Raw genomic sequence first — 20,212 nt, 5'->3', positions numbered from 1 at the left:
AGGTATCGATGGCCTGGGAAAAGCTCCGAACTCAGAATTCAAAGCACGGTTTCTGCTGAACGTATATCGCCTTCACACCATCATCAGATTGCAAACTCTTAAGCCAAATCATCCCAAGGCGGGACTGTGTATACATTCCAGGTGCTCTTAAATATGTACACATAAAGTTGACATTACTACAGCACCTGGATTATTTGGACTGAATCGAATTAAGTAACATGTTACTAATTAACGAAATACGAAAATTCTATACATAAATCACATACGGTATCACACTTTACGTTTTCTTTCAATTTTCCCCGGGTGCGACAGATAACAGTAATCACCTATTTCACCTGCTGTCTTCCATTGGTCTTTAGGTAATTGCAGTAGAATCCCAGAGAAGCTTCTGGGGAATCTGTTATATTGGGAGGTTGATATTCCAGTCTGTTGCTGTTGTCTTTTTTTTTTTTTTTTTTTTAACCATCTTCCTCTTATCTGCTTCTCGTTCTTGAGATTACATATTAACTTCCCATTGTATTTCATATTTCATGTTAGATTTTTAAAATGGAAACATGTTTGCTAATCAATGTAGTGTTAATTTGAAGAAGTGGGTCGTGTGCACCAGAGTTGATGTGCGTCTGGCACATAATAACCTTCCATTGATACTCATCTAATGAGAGAAGGAATGCATCATTTATATAATACTGGAACTTCTAGGATAATTATAATAATTGAAGGCAAACAAATATTGGACACTGTAACCTGTATTTTCTAACATTATTTCCTTTTAGAAAATGTGATATTACCAATCTTTTGAGAAATTAAACACCGTGTGTTTTTTTTCTTAATGAAAGACTTTAAGTGATATGCTAAATAGGTATCTTAGCTTGGCTATTAAGACATAAATTACCAAGGCACTACAAATCTGGGAAAATGAGAACATAATGTGAAAGGAAGAGATTATAGAAATGGGTATATGCGATTCAGTAAGAGAGGCCATGAATACGACGAGAGGAGAATCCGTAACTATGTATGGTGTTTTATACTTCTCAAAAGACATTTTTTACATATATATTATATATTGTATATTATATATTACATATTGTATATTGTATATTATATATTATATATTGTATATTATATATTATATATTATATATTATATATTATATATTATATATTATATATTATATGGGTCTGCCTGCTTGTTTCCCTCACTCTATAATTTAAGATGGGCTATTTTTACAGCTGTTTTTCTTGGACACACAAGTAAATCAGCATGTATATTCAAAAGGTTTTACTTCTGACATGCAAAATGGTTAAGAGAAATGCTTTCCTTTGTGTAAACATAAACATTTATGTATTAAAGCATGTTCAGTTGTAGATCTCATTTTACACGTACAGTGAAAATGCATCTTTTAATTTTGAACAAGTTAAATTCTTTTAAAAAGTACTGTAAGATGAAAGGAATTTAAAAATTGACATTATTGGCACAAGATTCATGTTAATGTTTACTCATGTAAATAGCACAAAATACTGCCTAATTAGTGTGGTTGGTAAATTTTTGGTACTTTAATTTTCTCTGTTATTGTAAACCATGCATAAAATGCTTGCCTATTGAGAAGTGAAGAATTGTCAGAGCTTAAACAGCTGACATCTGCTTACTCTCTTAAAAAAAAAAAAAAAAAGAATAACAAGCCATTTCAGCCTAATCTACCTCAAATGTGTTCATGTAAATGGAGGTCCATCTATTGACCTGTATTCTTTTCAGCTCAGGATTGGTCCACATGGTTTATGAAACCGGGAAGGCTGATTTGAAATGCAGATGTCGACACAGTGAAGTACACCCTCCCCTTTTTTCTTTGCTGTATCTGTCAGGGTGAAAAATGGCTTGCACAAGGGTCAGTCACCCATCCTCACTTAATTACTTTTCTTGGACCCACAGAACTGTCACAAGCTGTGGTGGATGCGGGAGCAGTTCCTCTGTTAGTACTCTGTATCCAGGAGCCAGAAATTGCTTTGAAAAGGATTGCTGCTTCGGCCCTCAGTGATATTTCAAAGCATTCTCCCGAGTTAGCACAGACCGTAGTGGACGTGGGGGCCATCGCTCACTTGGCCCAGATGATCCTGAACCCCGATTCCAAATTAAAGGTACTTGAAAATAAAGTTCAAACAAACAAACAGACAAATCAGGCTTCTGACTCCCTAAGAAAATGGAAATGGGAGGAGCTTAATATTATACATTTAAAAATAATTAGGAAGTTATTGAAAACAGATATGGGTATGTTATGTATTTGGTCTTTTAATATGTGGACCTTCTGCTGTAGAGATTAGACGATAGACATATCTGGTTAAAATCCGTGCAATGCTGTAGACTGCACGTAGCATCAGTATGAACACGATTAAATAAGGAATTAATTACACAACGACTGAATCTCAGGGTGGGCAGGGGCCCAAAGGTTTTCTAGCCCACCACTATTATGTTTAAGTTTCTTATGAAAATTGCCGTGTTTATCTCAGTCATTTTGTTTTTAGTTTCCTTCATTGTATCAAGATTTATTTCCATGTCTTTTTTCTACAGCTTTCTACGATCTAATTTTCAGTGAATAGTCACTAACTATACTTTCATATTCTAGTAGTTATTTTCTATAAGATTTTAAAATCTTAGTTCATGTTAACTCAGTCATGGAAAGTTCTTTGAAACGGTATCAGCATGATGCCCCAAATAAGATGTTACTTCGGCTTGATCATTTTTGTCCTACATTACCGCCCGTGTCATAAATTAATAATGTGAGTGTTAATTAAGAAATATTATTCATCCAAAGGTCATATTCTTTGATCATCTGCATGGATAAAGAGACTTAAATGGTCCACAGAAGGATGAAGACATTTAACTTGGAGATTAGGGAATTTAAGAAATGGAGTATTTAGGTATAAGAGAGTAGGAATTGATTGTCTCAAAACTCCTAAATCTAAGGTTATATTAGAAATGTAGTTGTCTTTTCCCTTTTATCCAGGAATTTGAGTGTAAAGCTGTTCAGATCGGAACTCTGCAACAAGCTCTGTGTCACGTTTTGTTTTATTTTGGGTTTTGCTCCACAGCGTCAGGTCCTTTCGGCTCTCAGTCAGATTGCGAAGCACTCCGTGGACCTGGCAGAAATGGTGGTTGAGGCAGAGATTTTCCCAGTTGTACTCACCTGCCTGAAGGACAAAGATGACTACGTGAAGAAAAATGCTTCTACTTTAATTAGAGAGATTGCGAAACATACACCGGAGGTAAAAAAAAAAAAAAAAAAAAAAAAATATATATATATAATATAATATAATATAATATAATATAATATAATATAATATAATATAATATAATATAATATAATATAATATAATATATAATATATATTATATAATATAATATGTATAATATAATATATATTATATTATATAATATGTATAATATATTATATATTATATATAATATATTATATAATATGTATAATATATTATATATATTATATATAATATATTATATATATATATATTTTTAGGGTTTTAAGCTACAGGAACACGTAGTTCGTTTTTATGTAAAACATCAGTTTGTTTACAGGGCCCGAGTGCTGTGCCACACGATCTGGTTGAGTGAGGGCTTCTCATCCTCGGCGCTATGGACACGTTGGACGGGGTGATTCTTTGTTGCGGGGGCCTGTCCTGTACCCCATAGGATGGATGTTTAGCGGCCTTCCTGGCCTCCCCCCACTAGATGCCAGTAGTACCCCTACCCCCATCACGACAAAAATGTCTCCAGAGATTGCCAGATGTTTCCCAGGGGACAAAAAAGTGCCCCTAGGTGAGAACCACCGGGTTATGTCAATGGAGTTTGAGCCTAAAATCTCAGTTTTTTAATAATTTCCTGCTTTCCACTTCTAAATTGTGGGGGCCGTGGGCTTTTGACATCCAGGCCATTCTAGGTCAGCTGGGAGGAGTGAGAGACAGTGTGCCTCTGGGTGTGAAGAGACCGCCAGGCCCACAGCGTCGAGTCACCCCTCTACTAACTGCTTGAGTTCTCAGATGCTGAAGGAGTAAAGACGAAGCAAGTCCGGGTAGATTCTCACGTTGTATTTTCTCCCGTGTATATTTTGACTCATCAATTTCATTTCACTAAACTTAGTTCAAGTCCTCATTCTTTTTGTCACCTAACATCTTCATCTGGTTGAGATGTTTCAAGATTGAAGACTGGCAATCAGCCAGTGATCATTGCTAGCAAAGGGGGGATAATTAGGCTAGAATATTTCCAGTCTGACATTGTCTTTTGGCTTCCGGTGATTAATGTGCTCCAGACTCCCGCATTGTGACTGGGGGTTTCCGTAGTTAGCTAGTTATGAACTAGCCCTAGGCTTAGTGTCTAGGTGAGGAATTTTGACATCCATTAAAATCAGGATGAAAGGTGTGCTATCGATGCATGAAAAATTGAAACCACCGAGTGGCTCCTCACCACGAGTCTGTCTGCACTTTTGAAACTGCGGGATCATTGTACTTGTACGTTTCCTTAATGAATACAATAATCTCACTAAATACTTCAAATTTCACTAGATGCCTTTTAGGTCCTCCCTAAAAAAATTTGGCAAGACTAAAGTCATATTTGCAGATCACCTTACGCTCCACGGTCACGGTGATTGGCTCTCCTTGTCTCCTAGCTTTCCCAGCTGATAGTTAACACAGGAGGAGTGGCTGCTGTGACTGACTGTATCGGGTCCTGCAAAGGAAACATAAGACTGCCTGGCATCATGATGCTCGGCTATGTCGCGGCTCATTCTGAGAACCTGGCGATGGCGGTGATCGTCTCCAAGGTCTGTGCTTGTGTCATTTCCTCTAGTTACTGCAGGGACGTGTTCTAACACCGAGCCACAGGCACATGCTCTCCCACAGAGTATAAAGTATAACTGACCTACCTGAAGAAATGTTTTCGAGGCTCATGAATAAGTGTCCCAAAGCAACGCTTGAAATAAAGTTTACTCTGCAGGAGTTTCCAATTTTAGCCAGTGTTTAGTAGCAACCAACTATCAACGCCTCTGAGTATTGGTATTTTGTGCGTTTAAATAGTCAATGTACTGGGCCCCTGGGTGGCTCAGTCGGTTAAGCGTCTGACTCTTGGTTTCGGCTTGGGTCATGATCTCATGGTCTGTGAGTTTGAGCTCCGTGGCAGGCTCTGCACTGACAGTGTGGAGTCTGCTTGGGATTCCCTCTCTCCCTCTCTCTCTGCCCCTCCCCTGAGCGCTCTTTCTCTCTCAAAAACAAATAAGCTTGAAAAAATATTGAGTGTATTTGGATCTTGAAGGATTGACTACACATTTACAGACACTTAAAGCACACTTTGATTTATGTATAAAACAACTGTTATAAACAACATTCCTGGTGGTCGTCTTTATTATTCTCTGACGTCTCCACTTTATCCTGTTTCCCGTCACTTGGGTAGGAGATGACAAGGCTAGGTCTTCCCTTCTTTACCCGCCTTCTCTCCGTCAGCTTTCGTGAACTAATTTCTCTTCTCAGAGGTAGGCAATTCACAGCACACATCAGATAGTAATGTTTTTGTTTCCTTGCTCTCGGGATTTGGCCCTATCTCAGCTTGGTATTGACCCACCACGGAGTGTCGCCTTGGCACGTAGTAGGTGCTCAAAAAATATTTCTTGAATGAATAAATACCGATCTCCCAAAGAATGCTTCAAAAGCTGTATGCTTACAGTCTCTGGCAACCCTCTAGGGTGTGGGTTTCTTATCAGCATAGAAAACCTGCTGCTGTATGTTAAACAGAAGTGTGGATTTTTTTTTTTTATCCCTTGCTAATCCTCAGAATAAAGAGGAACCTCAGATCTTTATTTTCTACCTATTCCTTGATAATTCTTTGCTCCCCTCCCTTTTTATCCTGCGCTTCTCCTTTTGTTCTTCTATTACCAAAGACTGTGATAGCGACTAGAGCGGTGGTACCGCTTTCTGAAGGGTCACCGTGGGGATATTATTGGGATTTTCGATTTGCAGTTCTTTGCGCAGAGTCAGAAAGCTTGCACACAGGAAAGCATGAAAGAAGCCATTACTTTTGCTCCCCGTGTTTCTTCCCCAAACTAACCAGGAGGCGCTCCCCTCCTTTGGTCTAGGGTCGCCGCTGTCCTCTCCCACCTACTTTGCCTTTCAGTCAGTGAAGAGCGGGGTGGAGGCAGCCGCAGTTTGAGGCAAACCACCCGGAGCCGCGTTATCCTTGCCTTTTCCTCCGCGGTACAGGGCCTAGTAACAACTCCCATTCAAATAACACTTGGTAATTTTCAAAGCACATTCCTAACAACCGAGGCCAGTAAGTCAGAATTTGGGGGGATGGGGAGAGGGTGCCTTCTCTCCCTCTTGCTGCTTCATTCGTGATGCATCCCAGAAGTATGGGGTTTCTGGGAAGGTTCCTCACTCTGCAGACAGATCTGACCTTTTTCGTATTGGCAGATGCACATTTTTAGTTGTAAGAAGGAAGCCAATGAAGAGATATGGCAGGTTTCTTCAGGAAATTGGTCTTACTAATAACCAAATTTAAAGGCAGACGAGGGACGCCTGGGTGGCTCAGTTGGTTAAGCGTCTGGCTCTTGGTTTCAGCTCAGATCGTGATTTGTGAGTTCAAGCCCCGCATCGGACTCTGTGCTGACAGGGCAGAGCCTGCTTGGGATTCTCTCTCTCTCTGCCCCTCTCCTGCTCATACACTCACCCTCTCTCTCTCTCAAAATACATAAATGAACTTTTAAAAAAATAAATAAATACAGGCAGACAAAAAGAAAGTATACATGATCATTTGGCCTTTGCTATGGTAGCCTGACCATGTGACAAGATTGGCTTTTATGATACTAAATTTAAGGTGATAATTATCCTTTTTTTATGACTAATTTTTTTTAAGTTTTATTTATTTATTTTGAGAGAGAGAGAGAGAGAGAGAGAGGGAACACGCATCAGCAGGAGAGGGGCAGAGAGAGGGAGACAGAATCCCAAACAGGATCTGCACTTGTCAGTGCGGAGCCTGATGCGGGGTTTGAACCCATGAACCGTGAGATCGTGACCTGAGCCAAAATCAAGTGTCAGATGCTTAACCGACTGAGCCACCCAGGCGCCCTGAGGTGATAATTATTATAGTCTCAAATGAGTTAGGAAGTTATGCCTGTACAGAATTTGGAATTATAAATTGATTTGGTTATTTGAGTCTTCCTTGGGTATATAAACTATGGTGTCTTTGAGACCCGTTAGTTAATTCTGCTTTGCGTATCGAGATAAAAAGCCTGAGCAAAATATAAGCACATGCTATCTGTATAACAAAAGTAATCATTTCTACTTTGACATTTAATCATGTTAAAACGGAAAAAACTATCGTTTAAAAGTTAGCCCAAATAAGTGAAAAGTATTTAGTATTCAGGAAAGTTTTTAGTGAAGGTACTTCATCTAAATGTTACTTAAATGGAATTCTGGCTTGTTCTTGTAATTTTGGATCTATAGTAGTTATTTTGTTGTCAGATCTATTATACTTGGTGAAAGGTGATTTTTTTTTTAAAGGATTCTAAATTAACTTTTTAAACAAAGGCCAATAAAAGGTTTCAGAACCCTGAGCACTTTTATTTTGTCACAGTGGAATCTGGTTTTGCCCGTAATATGCTAGCCTGGGACATCTGTTGTTTGGTTAAATGCCTATTTGGGGAGGAAACGCTAGCAGAGATGTTCTTAGTTTAGTTGGATTGTTACAGATAATCAAGGTAAATTAGTTCTAGTCATTTTATCGACTTGAAAAATGACAGCCCCTGTGATGTGCTCATTTATCGAACCGTTGAGGAAAAAAAGGATCAAGGCCAAAATGATGCCTTCTCATGTTTGGGAGACACGGGAGACTCTTTAATCCCGCTCTGGATTCATACCACTCGCTCTTTTGATGGACGCTGCAGGCTGTGCCCCAGTTGTCGGTCTGCCTGTGCGAAGAACCAGAAGATCACATTAAGGCTGCGGCCGCCTGGGCCCTAGGACAGATTGGGAGACATACCCCGGAGCACGCACGGGCCGTTGCCGTCACAAACACCCTGCCTGTTCTGCTTTCGCTGTACATGTCCACAGAGAGTTCAGAGGACCTTCAGACAAAAGTAAGCGCTTCCTTTTTAACAGCTGGATGAAAATTTGCTAGACCTGACCCATTCTTAAAAATAATGTCGTTTTAAAGGTGATACGTTATCATTATGGATCATGCTGATTTTATTAATAGGTGCAGTGTGGTTTGTAAAGTAAGTGACTGGGTTTTGTATTCTGCATGCACGTTGACTTTTCTTACGGAATCGGAATTGAATAATAGGATTCTGGAGGTGGAATTGGTTAGAACTTTGGTCCAGTTAACATTAAAAAATTGAGTCTAAAAGAATTTAAGGTGCTTTCCAAAGGTATAATACAAATGGTCAGAGGGTATTCCTGAAGCCATGATCTACCTCTTCTAACTCCAAGTCTGCTTGATCTTTTAATTATATGTTTTATGTTTGTTCCTTAAAAGAAAAATGTCCATAAGATGCACTAAGTTAAACATTTATATATCATGCATTGAAAATTTTATTTTATTTTTTTTTTAATTTTATTTTTGAGAGAGAGGGAGGGAGACACAGAATCTGAAGCAGGCTCTAGGCTCTGAGCTGTCAGCACAGAGTCTGATGCGGGGCTCAAACCCACAAACTGAGATCATGACCTGAGCCAAAGTTGGACACTTAACCCACTGAGCCACCCAGGTGCCCTAAATCATGTATTTTTAATTTTTTTTTCAACGTTTATTTATTTTTGGGACAGAGAGAGACAGAGCATGAACGGGGGAGGGGCAGAGAGAGAGGAAGACACAGAATCAGAAACAGGCTCCAGGCTCTGAGCCATCAGCCCAGAGCCTGACGCGGGGCTCGAACTCACGGACCGCGAGATCGTGACCTGGCTGAAGTCGGACGCTTAACTGACTGCGCCACCCAGGCGCCCCAATCATGTATTTTTAAAAAAGACAAGCTTTCTGAAAAAATATTACCAGCTACTAGAAAGATTCACAAAGCATGAGTTTCATTAGGATGGGTTGTTTAATAGTTTTAGAATTTCAAAGAAAGAAAAAATGTTTCCCAGGATAGTCCCTATACTTTTCTGAAAGCAGTTTGCAGAATTGACTTGGACTGAGGAAAGTGCACAGAAAAGATGATAATTCAAAATAAACTAACGATAGTAAGTTAAATTCCATTTAAATTTTAGTTAAAACAATAAATTAACAAATCGGAAAGCATGTTTGCTGAAGCAACTTTAGATGGTGTAACAAGGCAGGAAATTTACTTGAACTATACAGCTGAGGGGTTCTGAAAGTTACAGAATCACTTGTTGGCTTTATAAACTTATAAAAGTGAATTTATGTTTATTTGGTTATATTTACACGTTATTTCACTACAGATTCATCGAGGGAAGTTTACTTCTAAGACTAACAGTTTTTCCATTTTTGTAAGACTTTCCAGATCACAGCAATGATTTAATAGACTCAGGGCTTCCCTTACATTTCTCCAGTGTCGAGTAGATGCTGGCTGGCAGTGCTTGGTAGAGAGGAAGACTGACAATATGCCAAGGCCTTTCCCTGGCTAACAGTTCTGTGATTCTTTGGCTTTCTGGTGAGAAACCACAATCGCCTTTCCAGTTTTGAGTTGTCCAAGTACAGCTGATTTACATATGTATCATTTCAACTTATGTATGTAGTTCTCTTTTTGCCTCATATTTTTTTAACCCATCACCATGCTCGCCTTTTCTTCCTCCCTCTTTTCTCTCATTCGCACCTCCACTCCCCCCTCCCCCCCACCTCCCTCCTCATTTCTTACCCTTCCCACCCTGACCTCTAGCGGTCCAAAGACTACGGCCTCCCCTAGCAGGGTCTCCACAGGTACAAGCTGTGCCCGATATGTAATAATATAATAATAAAATAATATAAATTATTTATTTATAAATTATTATTTATTTATATATATTTATATATTATATATTAATATATTTATATTATAATTTATAAATTATTATTTATAAAATAATAAAATAATAATATAATAATAATATTTTCCTTTAAGTTTTAGAAATAAAGGCATATGTTAGCTATAGACTGAATAATTAATCGCAGAGTCAAGAGTAATTATAGTTTGAGAAACCCTTATAAATAGTGTCTTAGCACTATATACTTTTTATACGCTACTAAGTTTATATAACTTGGTTTTTAATGAATCGTTATCATGTTAGGTTGTATAAATATCACTAGAGTAAAATAAGTTTGAGAACTTCACCTTTTGAAACAAGATTGTTTTTATTGTGTGTAAGTTTAACAAAATTAGTTTTATTCAAACATTCAGGTTTACTAATAGAAGTTAAGGTTCCTTTTGTCTATGTTTGATACAATATTTATTTTCAGGAAATACAGTGGGTGTTAAATTAAAAAGTGCGATCTTTATCAATCATTATCCTGTCAGCAATCTTTCCAAGGCTTTTTAAGTCCATCCAAATATTTTCTTATTGTAGGGACTTGGTTATTATTTCTGCTTCCCCAAGGTTTCTTGGATTCTAACCTTGGTTGTTTTAAGGGCTTTACAATGAAAGTCCAAGTCTGTTTGATTTGACATTATCTCAGTAGGGAAAAATGTATCCAAGAGCTTTAGGAACCGGCTAATGGTATTTCTCATTTGTTACTCTGTGGCAGCTTTCACATTAAAGGCCACGTTGAAGTTCATTTTGTCCCAAAGGCAGGTCAGCTTCTGTAAGCATTCTCTAATTGGTTCTGATCCAGGAGAACCAATGAGCAGTCCCTTGGAATTGCTCGCATGTTTTCACACAGAGCCTTCTATCTGCCTGCACCTAAGTTATTTCAAATGCCTTATTAAAAGCTGAAAAAAAAAAATCTAACTTTTATCTAACAAGCTCACCTACATACATTTTGAAACTATTCACACAGTTGCCTTTTCATTTGTTTTGATTTAGGGGCGTCATACTGAAATGGTCTATCTTAGGTTGGCATCTGAGTAGGTTCATTCGATTACCTTCGTTACGAAAGTATTTCTAACATGACTTAATTATTGTGTTCTTCCCATCACAGTCGTCTCCCTTTGTTTTTTAGCAGCTTTATTGAAATATAGTTCATATGCCATATAATTCACCCACTTAAAGTATACAGTTCAATGGTTTTAGTACATTCACAGATGCAATCGTCCCCACAATCTAATTTTAGAATGTTTTCATTCCCCCCTTAGGGATCACTCCATACCCTCCCTGCTTAGCTCCAGGCAACCATTAATTTACTTTCTGTCTTTGGAGATTTGCCTCTTCTGGACACTTCATTTAAATGGAATTACACAGGGGCGCCTGGGTGGCTCAGTCGGTTAAGCATCTGACTTTGGCTCAGGTCATGACCTCGCTGTTTGTGAGTTCGAGCCCGGCGTTGGGCTCTGTGCTGACAGCTCAGGGCCTGGATCCTGCTTCGGATTCTGTGTCTTCCCCCTCTCACTGTCCCTCCCATGTTCATGCTCTGTCTCTCTCTGTCTCTCAATAATAAGTAAACGTTAAAAAAATTTTAATGGAATCATACATTGTATGTGGTCTTTGGTGCCTGGCTTCCTGTCACTTAGCGTAACTTTCAAGGTTCATCCATATTGTAGCACATACCAATATTTCGTTCCTTTTCATTGTCAAATAATATTCCATTGCATCACCATACTACATGTTGTTTACCCATTCACCAGTTAATGGACATTTGGGTTGCTTCTACTCTTTTATTACTATGAATAATGCTGCTGTGAACATATTGTACAAGTTTGTGTGTGGATGTATGTTTTCATTTCTCTTGGGTATAAACCTAGGAGTGGCATTTGCGAGGTCATATCTTAACTCTTTAACACTTTGAGGAACGGCCAAACTGCCTTCCCATGTGGCTGCACCATTTCCTATATTCCCACCAGCAGTGTATGGGGTTCCAATTTTTCCACGTTCTTGTTGAGACTGGTTATTACCTTTGTTTCTTCATTATAGCTCTCCTGGTAGGTGTGAATTGGTATCTCAGTGTGGTTTTGATCTGCATTTCCCTGATGGCTAATGATGCTGAAAAATCTTTTGATGTGCTTATTGGCCATTTGTATATCTTCTTTGGAGAAATGTCTAATCAGACACTTGGCCCATTTTTAATTTGGGCTGTTACCTTTTTATTACTGAGTAGGAGTTCTTTATATATCTCAAATACAAATTCTTATCAGATGTATGATTTACAAGTATTTTCTTCCATTCTATGGGTGGTCATCAGTTTATTGACAGTGTTTTAATGGGGTTCAGTTTGTTTTTTCTTTTGTTGCTCGCCCTTTTGGAGCCCAGACCTAACACAAGGTCATGAAGATTTATGTTCCCCCTTCCTTTTAATAACTGTGACTCTTTGGGCTACAGGGCTTTCAGAACAAAATTAATTTTTCAATAAGAAACATCATTCATTTTAGGCAGTTTTCATTAATGATCATCCATTAAGGAGAGCAACAATAATTTTTGTTATTTCTTTTGTTTTCTGTGAAAAACAATTGAAGTCGTATCAAGTATTGACAATTTCATCTTGTTAATTACTATTCTTATGTGTATTGTGAAGAGATTAAAAAATAGTATTGCTAGTCACTTACTGTGGGTTTTACAATAGTTTTTATTAATGTGGACAGAGTCAGCTTTTAGAGATGACAGAAAAATGAATGAATATAGACCTGTACATGGTATGCTACTTTGTAGGAAAACCTGGCTCAAACCCAAGTTGCCCTAAATAGACAGTTCATGACTCCTTCTCTGATATCATCATATATTATGTATATTTAAGGACAAACACTAGCTACTAAATGCTGTGACAATTAGAAAAATCCATAATCTAGTATTATTTCAAAGTAATAAATTACTTGATTTACTGAAATAAAAGAGTTTGTTTACACCATATACATTCTCTATAATTCAGAGTATGAAGTTGTAAGAACTATTTTATTTTGTTCACTGCCATAAATAACCAAACATAAGGCATATTTTCTTTTTTAATCTTTTTAAATTTTTTTTAAAATTTATTTTTGAAGTAGAGAGAGAGAGACAGAGTGTGAATGGGGGAGGGGCAGAGAGAGAGGGATACACAGAATCCGAAGCAGGCTCCAGGCTCTGAGCTGTCAGCACAGAGCCCGATGCAGGGCTCGAACTCACGAGCTATGAGATCACGACCTGAGCCACAGTTGGACGCTTAACCGACTGAGCCACCCAGGTGCCCCCATTAGGCATATTTTCTAAAGGCTAATCAATTTTAAACCCAACATATGACATGATCTTGTGTGTAGAAAATCCTAAGGAATACATACACACACACACACACACACACACACACACACACACACACATACACACACACAAATACTAGAACTAGTAAGAGTTCAAGATCACTAGATATAAAATCAGTATATTAAAATATAGGTTCATATGCTGGTAATAAACAATTTAAATATGAGGGGTGCCTAGCTGACTCAGTCGGTGGAGCGGGCGACTGTTGATCTCGGGGTCATGGGTTCAAGGTCCACGATGGGTATAGGGATTATAAATAAACTTAAAAAAATATGAAATTAAGATAATAGTTTCATTCACAGTAGTATCAAAAAGAATAAAATACTTAGGCATAAATTTAATAAGAGAAGTATAGATTTCTACACTGAAAACTACCAAACGTTGCTGAAAAAAGTTAAAGAAGGTCGGAATAAATGGAGAGAGACCTTCCATGTTCATGCACTGGAAGATTCGATATTGTTCAGATGGCAATACTGCCCAAATTGATCTATATATTCAATACAATCTCTGTCATAATCCCAACTGGCTTCCCCTCTCCCCTGAACTTGAGAAACTGATCCTAAAATTCATATGGAAATGCAAAGGACCAGACTAGTCAAAACAATCTTGTAAAGAGACTTATACTGCCCAATTTGAAAACTTACTACAAAGCTACAACAATCAAGATAGTATGGTAATCAAGATATATGGTACATATATCAATGTAACTGAATTCTGAAAATCTGAAATAGACCCTTTTACGGTCAATTGATTTTTCACAAAGGTTCCAAGGCAATTTAATGTGAAAAGGATTAAGTCTTTTCAGCAAATGGCACTGAGACAATTATTATATCCTCAAACATAAAATATTAATTTGGACCCCTATCTCATACCATATACCAGAATTAACTAAAAATGGATCATAGATCTACATATAAGAGTACAAAACTCTTAGAAGAAACCTTGGTTTAGGCATTAATTTCTTAGAAATGACACCTAAACACAAGTGATAAACAAAAACATTCATCTTGTGGTTTTTATCAAAATGGAAAGCTTGTATGCTTTCAAAGACACCATTAAGAAAATTAAAAAAAAAAAAACAAGCCACAGACTTGAAAAAATAATTTGCAAATAATACATTCAAGAAAATACCTGTATTCAAAATACATAAAGGGCTCTTACAACTCAAAAATAAGAAGACAAATGACCCACTTAAACAATGGGCAAAAGATCTGAATAAACATTTTACCAACAAATGACCAATCAGTATGTGAAACAACGTTCAACCTCATTAGTCACTACAGAAATGCAAGTCAAAACCATAATGAGCTATTAATTCACACCCACAAGAACGGCTACAATTAATAAGACAGTACCAAGTGTTGATCATTATTTGGAGAGTCTCGAACCTTCAAACCTTCTTACATTACTGGTGGAAATGTAAAATGTTGCAGTCACATTGAAAACCAGTCTGGCAATTTCTCTAAATAGTAATGCTATCACATGGATGAACCCCAAAAACATTACACTTAGTGAAAGACACCAGACTCCAAAGTTCACAGATTTTATGATTCCACTTACATGAATTGTCCAGAAAAATAAAATTTATAGACAGGAAGTAGGTTAGAAGTTGCCCAGGGCTGGTGGGGGGTCACTACAAATGGAATGAAGTTCCTTGCTGGGATGATAAAGATGTTCTAAAAATTAGGTTGTGGTGAGAGTTGTACCGCTCTGTAAATTTACTAAAAATCCACTGAATTATGTACTTAAAATGAGTGAATTTACAGTATATGTTATATTTCAATAAGGGTTGTTAAAAAATCTAAAGCCCAGAAATTGACAAGTTAATAAAATATTAATTAATATACTTTCTAGAAGTATGGAGTCATAAATCAAGTATACTTCTTGACAAAGGATAGTAAAGTTCAGTGAATTTCTAGGATCATTAGACTCTTTTCTAGAATTCTCAGTTAATAACTCGATAGTATATCACCATGGTACGGTGGTTGTGATCTGTGTTACACAATTAGTAGACCTTATCACCAGTAGCGGTTAAGTTAAATTTGTCAGCCTGCTAAGGTCACCATGATCCTAAGACGGCTCACAAAGATATAACTAGGTGTGTCGGGGACTGAAAGTTTAGTCCCAACTTACTTGTGGAAGAAAGTTGGGTTGCATTTCTTACCTTCCTTCCTTTATTTCATCTAGTTTATGAAACAACGTTTGAGGACAAACGTATCGAGAGATAAGTTATGCAGGACTGCTTAGACCGGGGTTCTGGTAAACCATAAAATTAACAGGGCCTTTACTGATAGCACAAATGTGATGAAAGTTTTTCCTGAATTTACAATTTTGCCAATTGTAAAATTCATGATGTGAGAATCAGAACGCTCTTTGACATTTCAAAAGCACTGTTAAACATTCAGTAGTAGGATCGCAGAAGACCAGGTTGGCTAAGGCCTGAGAGAGAATGGGTGATCGGAGGAAGGAAGCACAAAACCACATACAAGCAGGTGTGGGATTCCAGGGGGAGACAGCTGTGGGCCAACCTGACTGGGGAGCCTTCCGAAGTGAAGGGGGCAGGCTTTAATACAAGGAAACAGAATCACAACCAGCCGTGGCCTTAGAGGTGGCCTCAGGGATGCGCTACAGTCACATCAGGACCCTTCTTCAGCCACACTTGTGTCACTGTGAAATACAAAGTGCTGGGGACAGGGGGGAAGTACCTGTTCTTGAGCTTGTGGATAATACCTTCCCTGCTGCTGAGGGGACCTCTCCCGTATGGTCGGGTCGATCTTTGTGAATGGGGCAGTTTCACATCTGCAAATGTTCACTGAATTATGCACATAGAACCTTTCTGACTATACCTAGAAGTCATGAAACCTTTTAGAGAACACAGAATGTTTGATAATGACTTTCTACAATGAACTGAGTGTTTTCTACTCGTTGGTTGGAAGGAATAGGACATATTGGTGCTCTCATGGCTTAACATATACAAGGTTTTACACGAATGAGATATAATACATATTAATTTAGAGTCTATAGCCTTATGCTTAATTTTACTTTGCTCATAGGTTATTTTAAGAGATCAGTAATACACCGCACATTCTAAAATTTAACATGAAGGCAACCGGCAGGTAGGTGAAACCCATGCCAGATAGAAATTTTTCTGACACCCATCTTAAACAATGAAACACCTGCAGGTTGGACTGGAAATTCACTGTATTTTCAAATTCTAGGAACATGAGCCATGAATTTTGGTCAAGCTTTGATTATTACTTTGGTCTGTATTTTGCTTTGCATTTCAATAGAGTAAGAAAGCCATAAAGAGTATCCTACAAAAATGCACCTATTTACCGGCCCTTGAGCCGTTTCTGTATGATGCGCCCCCCAATATCCTGAAGCACGTGGTTGGACAGTTCAGTAAGGTAAGAGATGCTCTCTTTTCTGAAAGTGGGGGAAGAACATTTCAATGGCTTGTTAATTTCTTTTTCCCCCCGTTGGGTCAATGTCTCCTTCCGAGAGATGGGGGCAGGGCTTTACTCCTTAGTTCTCACTGACTATCGCGACAGGGAAGGCAACACAGGTTAATAACATTCACATAAGTCAAAAAAGATTCACACACAAATAATTCATACTTCCTCCTTCACATTTTCCTCACAGCCTCTACTGTCCTTTTTAGTGTTCTTGAGGAGAAGATAGTACGTCAACATATAAAAACCCCATAATACAGACAGTTTATAGTGATAGGTAATTTAGCAATTATCCTGGTGTCTGTTGGTCTCACTCATCTGGGAACACCGCAAAGATCTTCTAAAGAAAAATAAAAAGGTCTCTGAGCCACGTATGACAAAGTCCGTGCACTCTTCTGGAGATGCTTTCAGAGCGTCATTTAGAGTTTATTGACTCATTTTACGAACGGTTTTAACAAATATAGCCACCATATTTCTTAGATCATGGCAGATTAAAAGTAGTAAGGTAGAAAGGTCAAGCTGCTGGACGTGGGCTTAGCCAGCAGGACTGACTGACTGCTGCTAGCAAAGGCCGAGAAAGAATGATGGCGTTCCCACGGCCATCGATGGCCAGGATGGTAACTCAGGCTGTAAAGAACCGATTAAATGGTGCTCAGGAGATTTCATTTAAGAAAACGGGGTCTCTGGAAGTAGCATCCCAGAGTGGTTATGAGCTCAGGCTCTGGAGCTGGAGGGCCCGGATTTCCCATTTACCAGCTGTAATATCTTTAGCAAACTCTTGACCTCCCTAAACCTTAGTAGGCTTACCCATAAAACAGGGGGTAATAAGAGTTCCTGTTTTATAAGGTCATTGTAAAGATTAAATGAGATGTTATACGTAAAGAGCGTAGCTTAATCTCAGGCACATATTAAACACTCACCGCCCCCCCCCCCCCCCCGCCACTGAAAACCACACGATGTTTTTAAGAAATAAAACACAGAGGTGCTTAAGGTTGACTTTCATAAACTAATGCACATAGATGGGGGCCAAATTCCTCTGAATCGTTAAAAAGCTAACGTAAAGGAGGTATTACTCTTCGCATACTAGATTTCTCCAATGACGAACGAAAACTATATATTGTTACAACTTTTAAACTAGGTCCTGTACCTGCTTAGGTCTAGTAAGGTATTCATCTGAAAGACAATACTATCTCTTAACAGCCTTCAGTTCTCTGTCTTCCATGATCTCCAACAGCTTGGCTGACCCTCAAGCACCTGAGTCACTGGACAGCGGAAGGTTTCACATTCCTCGGGATATGGTTGCCTCGGGATATGGTTGTGTGTGTCCAACACTTATGTTCTGCTTCCGCTTCTAAAGAATAAGCCAAATCCGTGCCCCCCCCCCCCCGCCCCGGGTACTAGTTAAGAAACTGAGCAGCGATTTTGATCAACTAAAAGGGGAAGGGAGTGGGTTGCTGAGTGGCCCATCTACAGAGTCATCAGCTCTTGAGAAGGAACAGCTGGCATTATCTCTGAACGTTTTATTTTATGGTCTAGTCTTGAAGGCGACTGAGTGAGGTATTCTAGTTTTATTGAACTTGCTAAGAAAATGAAGACTGACCTGAACTGAGTTCAAAATAAAACTGAGTTCAAAATCCACTAAACCAACGGGATTTGTGGACGTTAAAATAAAGACAAGTACCACATAGCATATACTCTTACAAAAATGTGCCTTTGGGAGTATTTGCTTCAGGCAGAATTTTGTGTTCTTTTCTTTTTTAAGTGTATCTGTTTATTTTTGAGAGCAAGAGAGGGAGAGAGAGAAAGAACCCCAAGCAGGTCCTGCGCTGTGGGGCTTGAACTCACAAACCGTGAGATCATGACCTGGACCGAAGTCAAGAGTCGGACGCTTAACCGACTGAGCCACCCAGGTGCCCCCGTGTCTTCTTAAGCAAACGATACCAGAGCACTAGACTCCTAGGAACTGATACATTTCTAAAAAGACTACATTTTACTTCTAACCGGCAGCAAACTTAGGTTCATTATGTTACAGATATATTGCACATAAATTCTCTTTTACATTTCCTCAGCTATATTCTTTCTTTTCACTAGCAATAATCCCACTTGGAAAAGGAAAGCTGACAATTTTACGTGCTTGACTTTTCAAGGTACTGCCACATGACAGCAAAGCTCGACGACTTTTTGTAACAAGTGGTGGACTGAAAAAGGTTCAAGAGATAAAGGCAGGACCCGGCTCTCTGCTCCAAGAATACATCAACAGTATTAACAGCTGTTACCCGGAGGAGATAGTAAGGTGGGAAAAATGGACTTTGAGAAGTTCAAAATTATAATGTAGGCTTTCTGTTTTGAGGTCTGGATTTTATATCCACCGTGTCAACACGTGGTCTTGGAAATACTACATAAGACCAACGTGTACCTTTAATTCTACCTTGATCTCTTTTTCCCCCTCAAATTTAATAATGTTCTGATTGACACACACACATCTCCAAGTCAAACTGGAATGTCATTTGAGACATACCTATACTAACACATGCTTTATTAAAGAGCACCCGAATGCAGAGTCCAAGTTAAATTAACAGTCTTTAATGTGAACTTGATTTAGAAAGGGCCTATGGATGCTGATTTTCATGGTTTCCTGCATATTATTTTGCTGCCTTAGGCTCACATTTATATTAATAGGAGTCTAACAAATAGAAAAGAGATGTTGAGTGGTAAAAAGAAAGTTACTATCTATATTTGAAAAAAAAAATCATGTTTGTGATTTGCAGGTGCCTCATAGTAATGTAGCAGTTAATTCTCTTCAAGATTAATCGTTTTAATAAGATTGATTTGTAGAGCATTAAACCTAAGCCTCAGTCCTTTTAAGTCGAAAGTACTATACCACTAATACCAAAATAAATAAGAGCAAAGTTACCAAGAAAAGATAGAATGATTTAAACATCTGAGTTTTGAAAAATGCCCATAAACATTCAAGAATGTCTATCTGTATTTATCTGTATTTGTCTAATATTTGTCTACACATTTATCTGTATTTGTCTAATCCTACTTTCATTTCTTATTTTCTCTACTTAATATTAGAGAATATAAATTTGCAATGTTTAAACCAATGTTTAATATACTTCCTCCTATTTAAAAATTTGTCTTCTTTTCATATATATTCTTCCAGTAAGTTCTTTCCAGGGGTACAATTCAGGCACTCTTGTGAGCTTTATGACTGCTTGACTAAAAGAGTTCCAGTAAGTTAGCTTTAAAAATATTACTATTTAAAAAAGTATATCAAAGGAGTAGTGTATCATAAATGTATATCTACTATATATAATATACAAATAAAATAATATACAAAAAGCTAATATAACAAACAAAATATGTGTGTAACCATTAAATGAATGAAATATGAATATC

The 20,212-nt window shown here is 38.0% G+C and overlaps 1 protein-coding gene across 3 annotated transcripts in view; it reads left to right on the top strand.

Moving 5' to 3' along the window:
• The window catches only part of SPAG6 (sperm associated antigen 6), a 65,051-nt gene that overhangs the window by 40,001 nt on the left and 4,838 nt on the right, over positions 1 to 20,212 (top strand). For 2 of the 3 annotated variants that reach the window (XM_086714770.1, XM_086714771.1), the window contains 6 exons: positions 1,927 to 2,132; positions 3,084 to 3,257; positions 4,673 to 4,825; positions 7,937 to 8,128; positions 16,649 to 16,765; positions 18,958 to 19,103. In XM_086714770.1, coding sequence (XP_086570896.1) covers positions 1,927 to 2,132; positions 3,084 to 3,257; positions 4,673 to 4,825; positions 7,937 to 8,128; positions 16,649 to 16,765; positions 18,958 to 19,103 — 988 coding nt within the window. The remainder of the gene's footprint in view (positions 1 to 1,926; positions 2,133 to 3,083; positions 3,258 to 4,672; positions 4,826 to 7,936; positions 8,129 to 16,648; positions 16,766 to 18,957; positions 19,104 to 20,212) is intronic. The other variant, XM_086714773.1, reaches the window with a different exon arrangement.

The sequence above is a fragment of the Puma concolor genome, chromosome B4 (genome assembly GCF_028749965.1).
Source record: "Puma concolor isolate L17-30 chromosome B4, mPumCon1.1.hap2, whole genome shotgun sequence".
Classification (NCBI taxonomy): domain Eukaryota; kingdom Metazoa; phylum Chordata; class Mammalia; order Carnivora; family Felidae; genus Puma; species Puma concolor.
The sequence above is the reverse complement of the archived record's forward strand: the minus strand, read 5'-3'. Positions and strand labels throughout refer to the sequence as shown.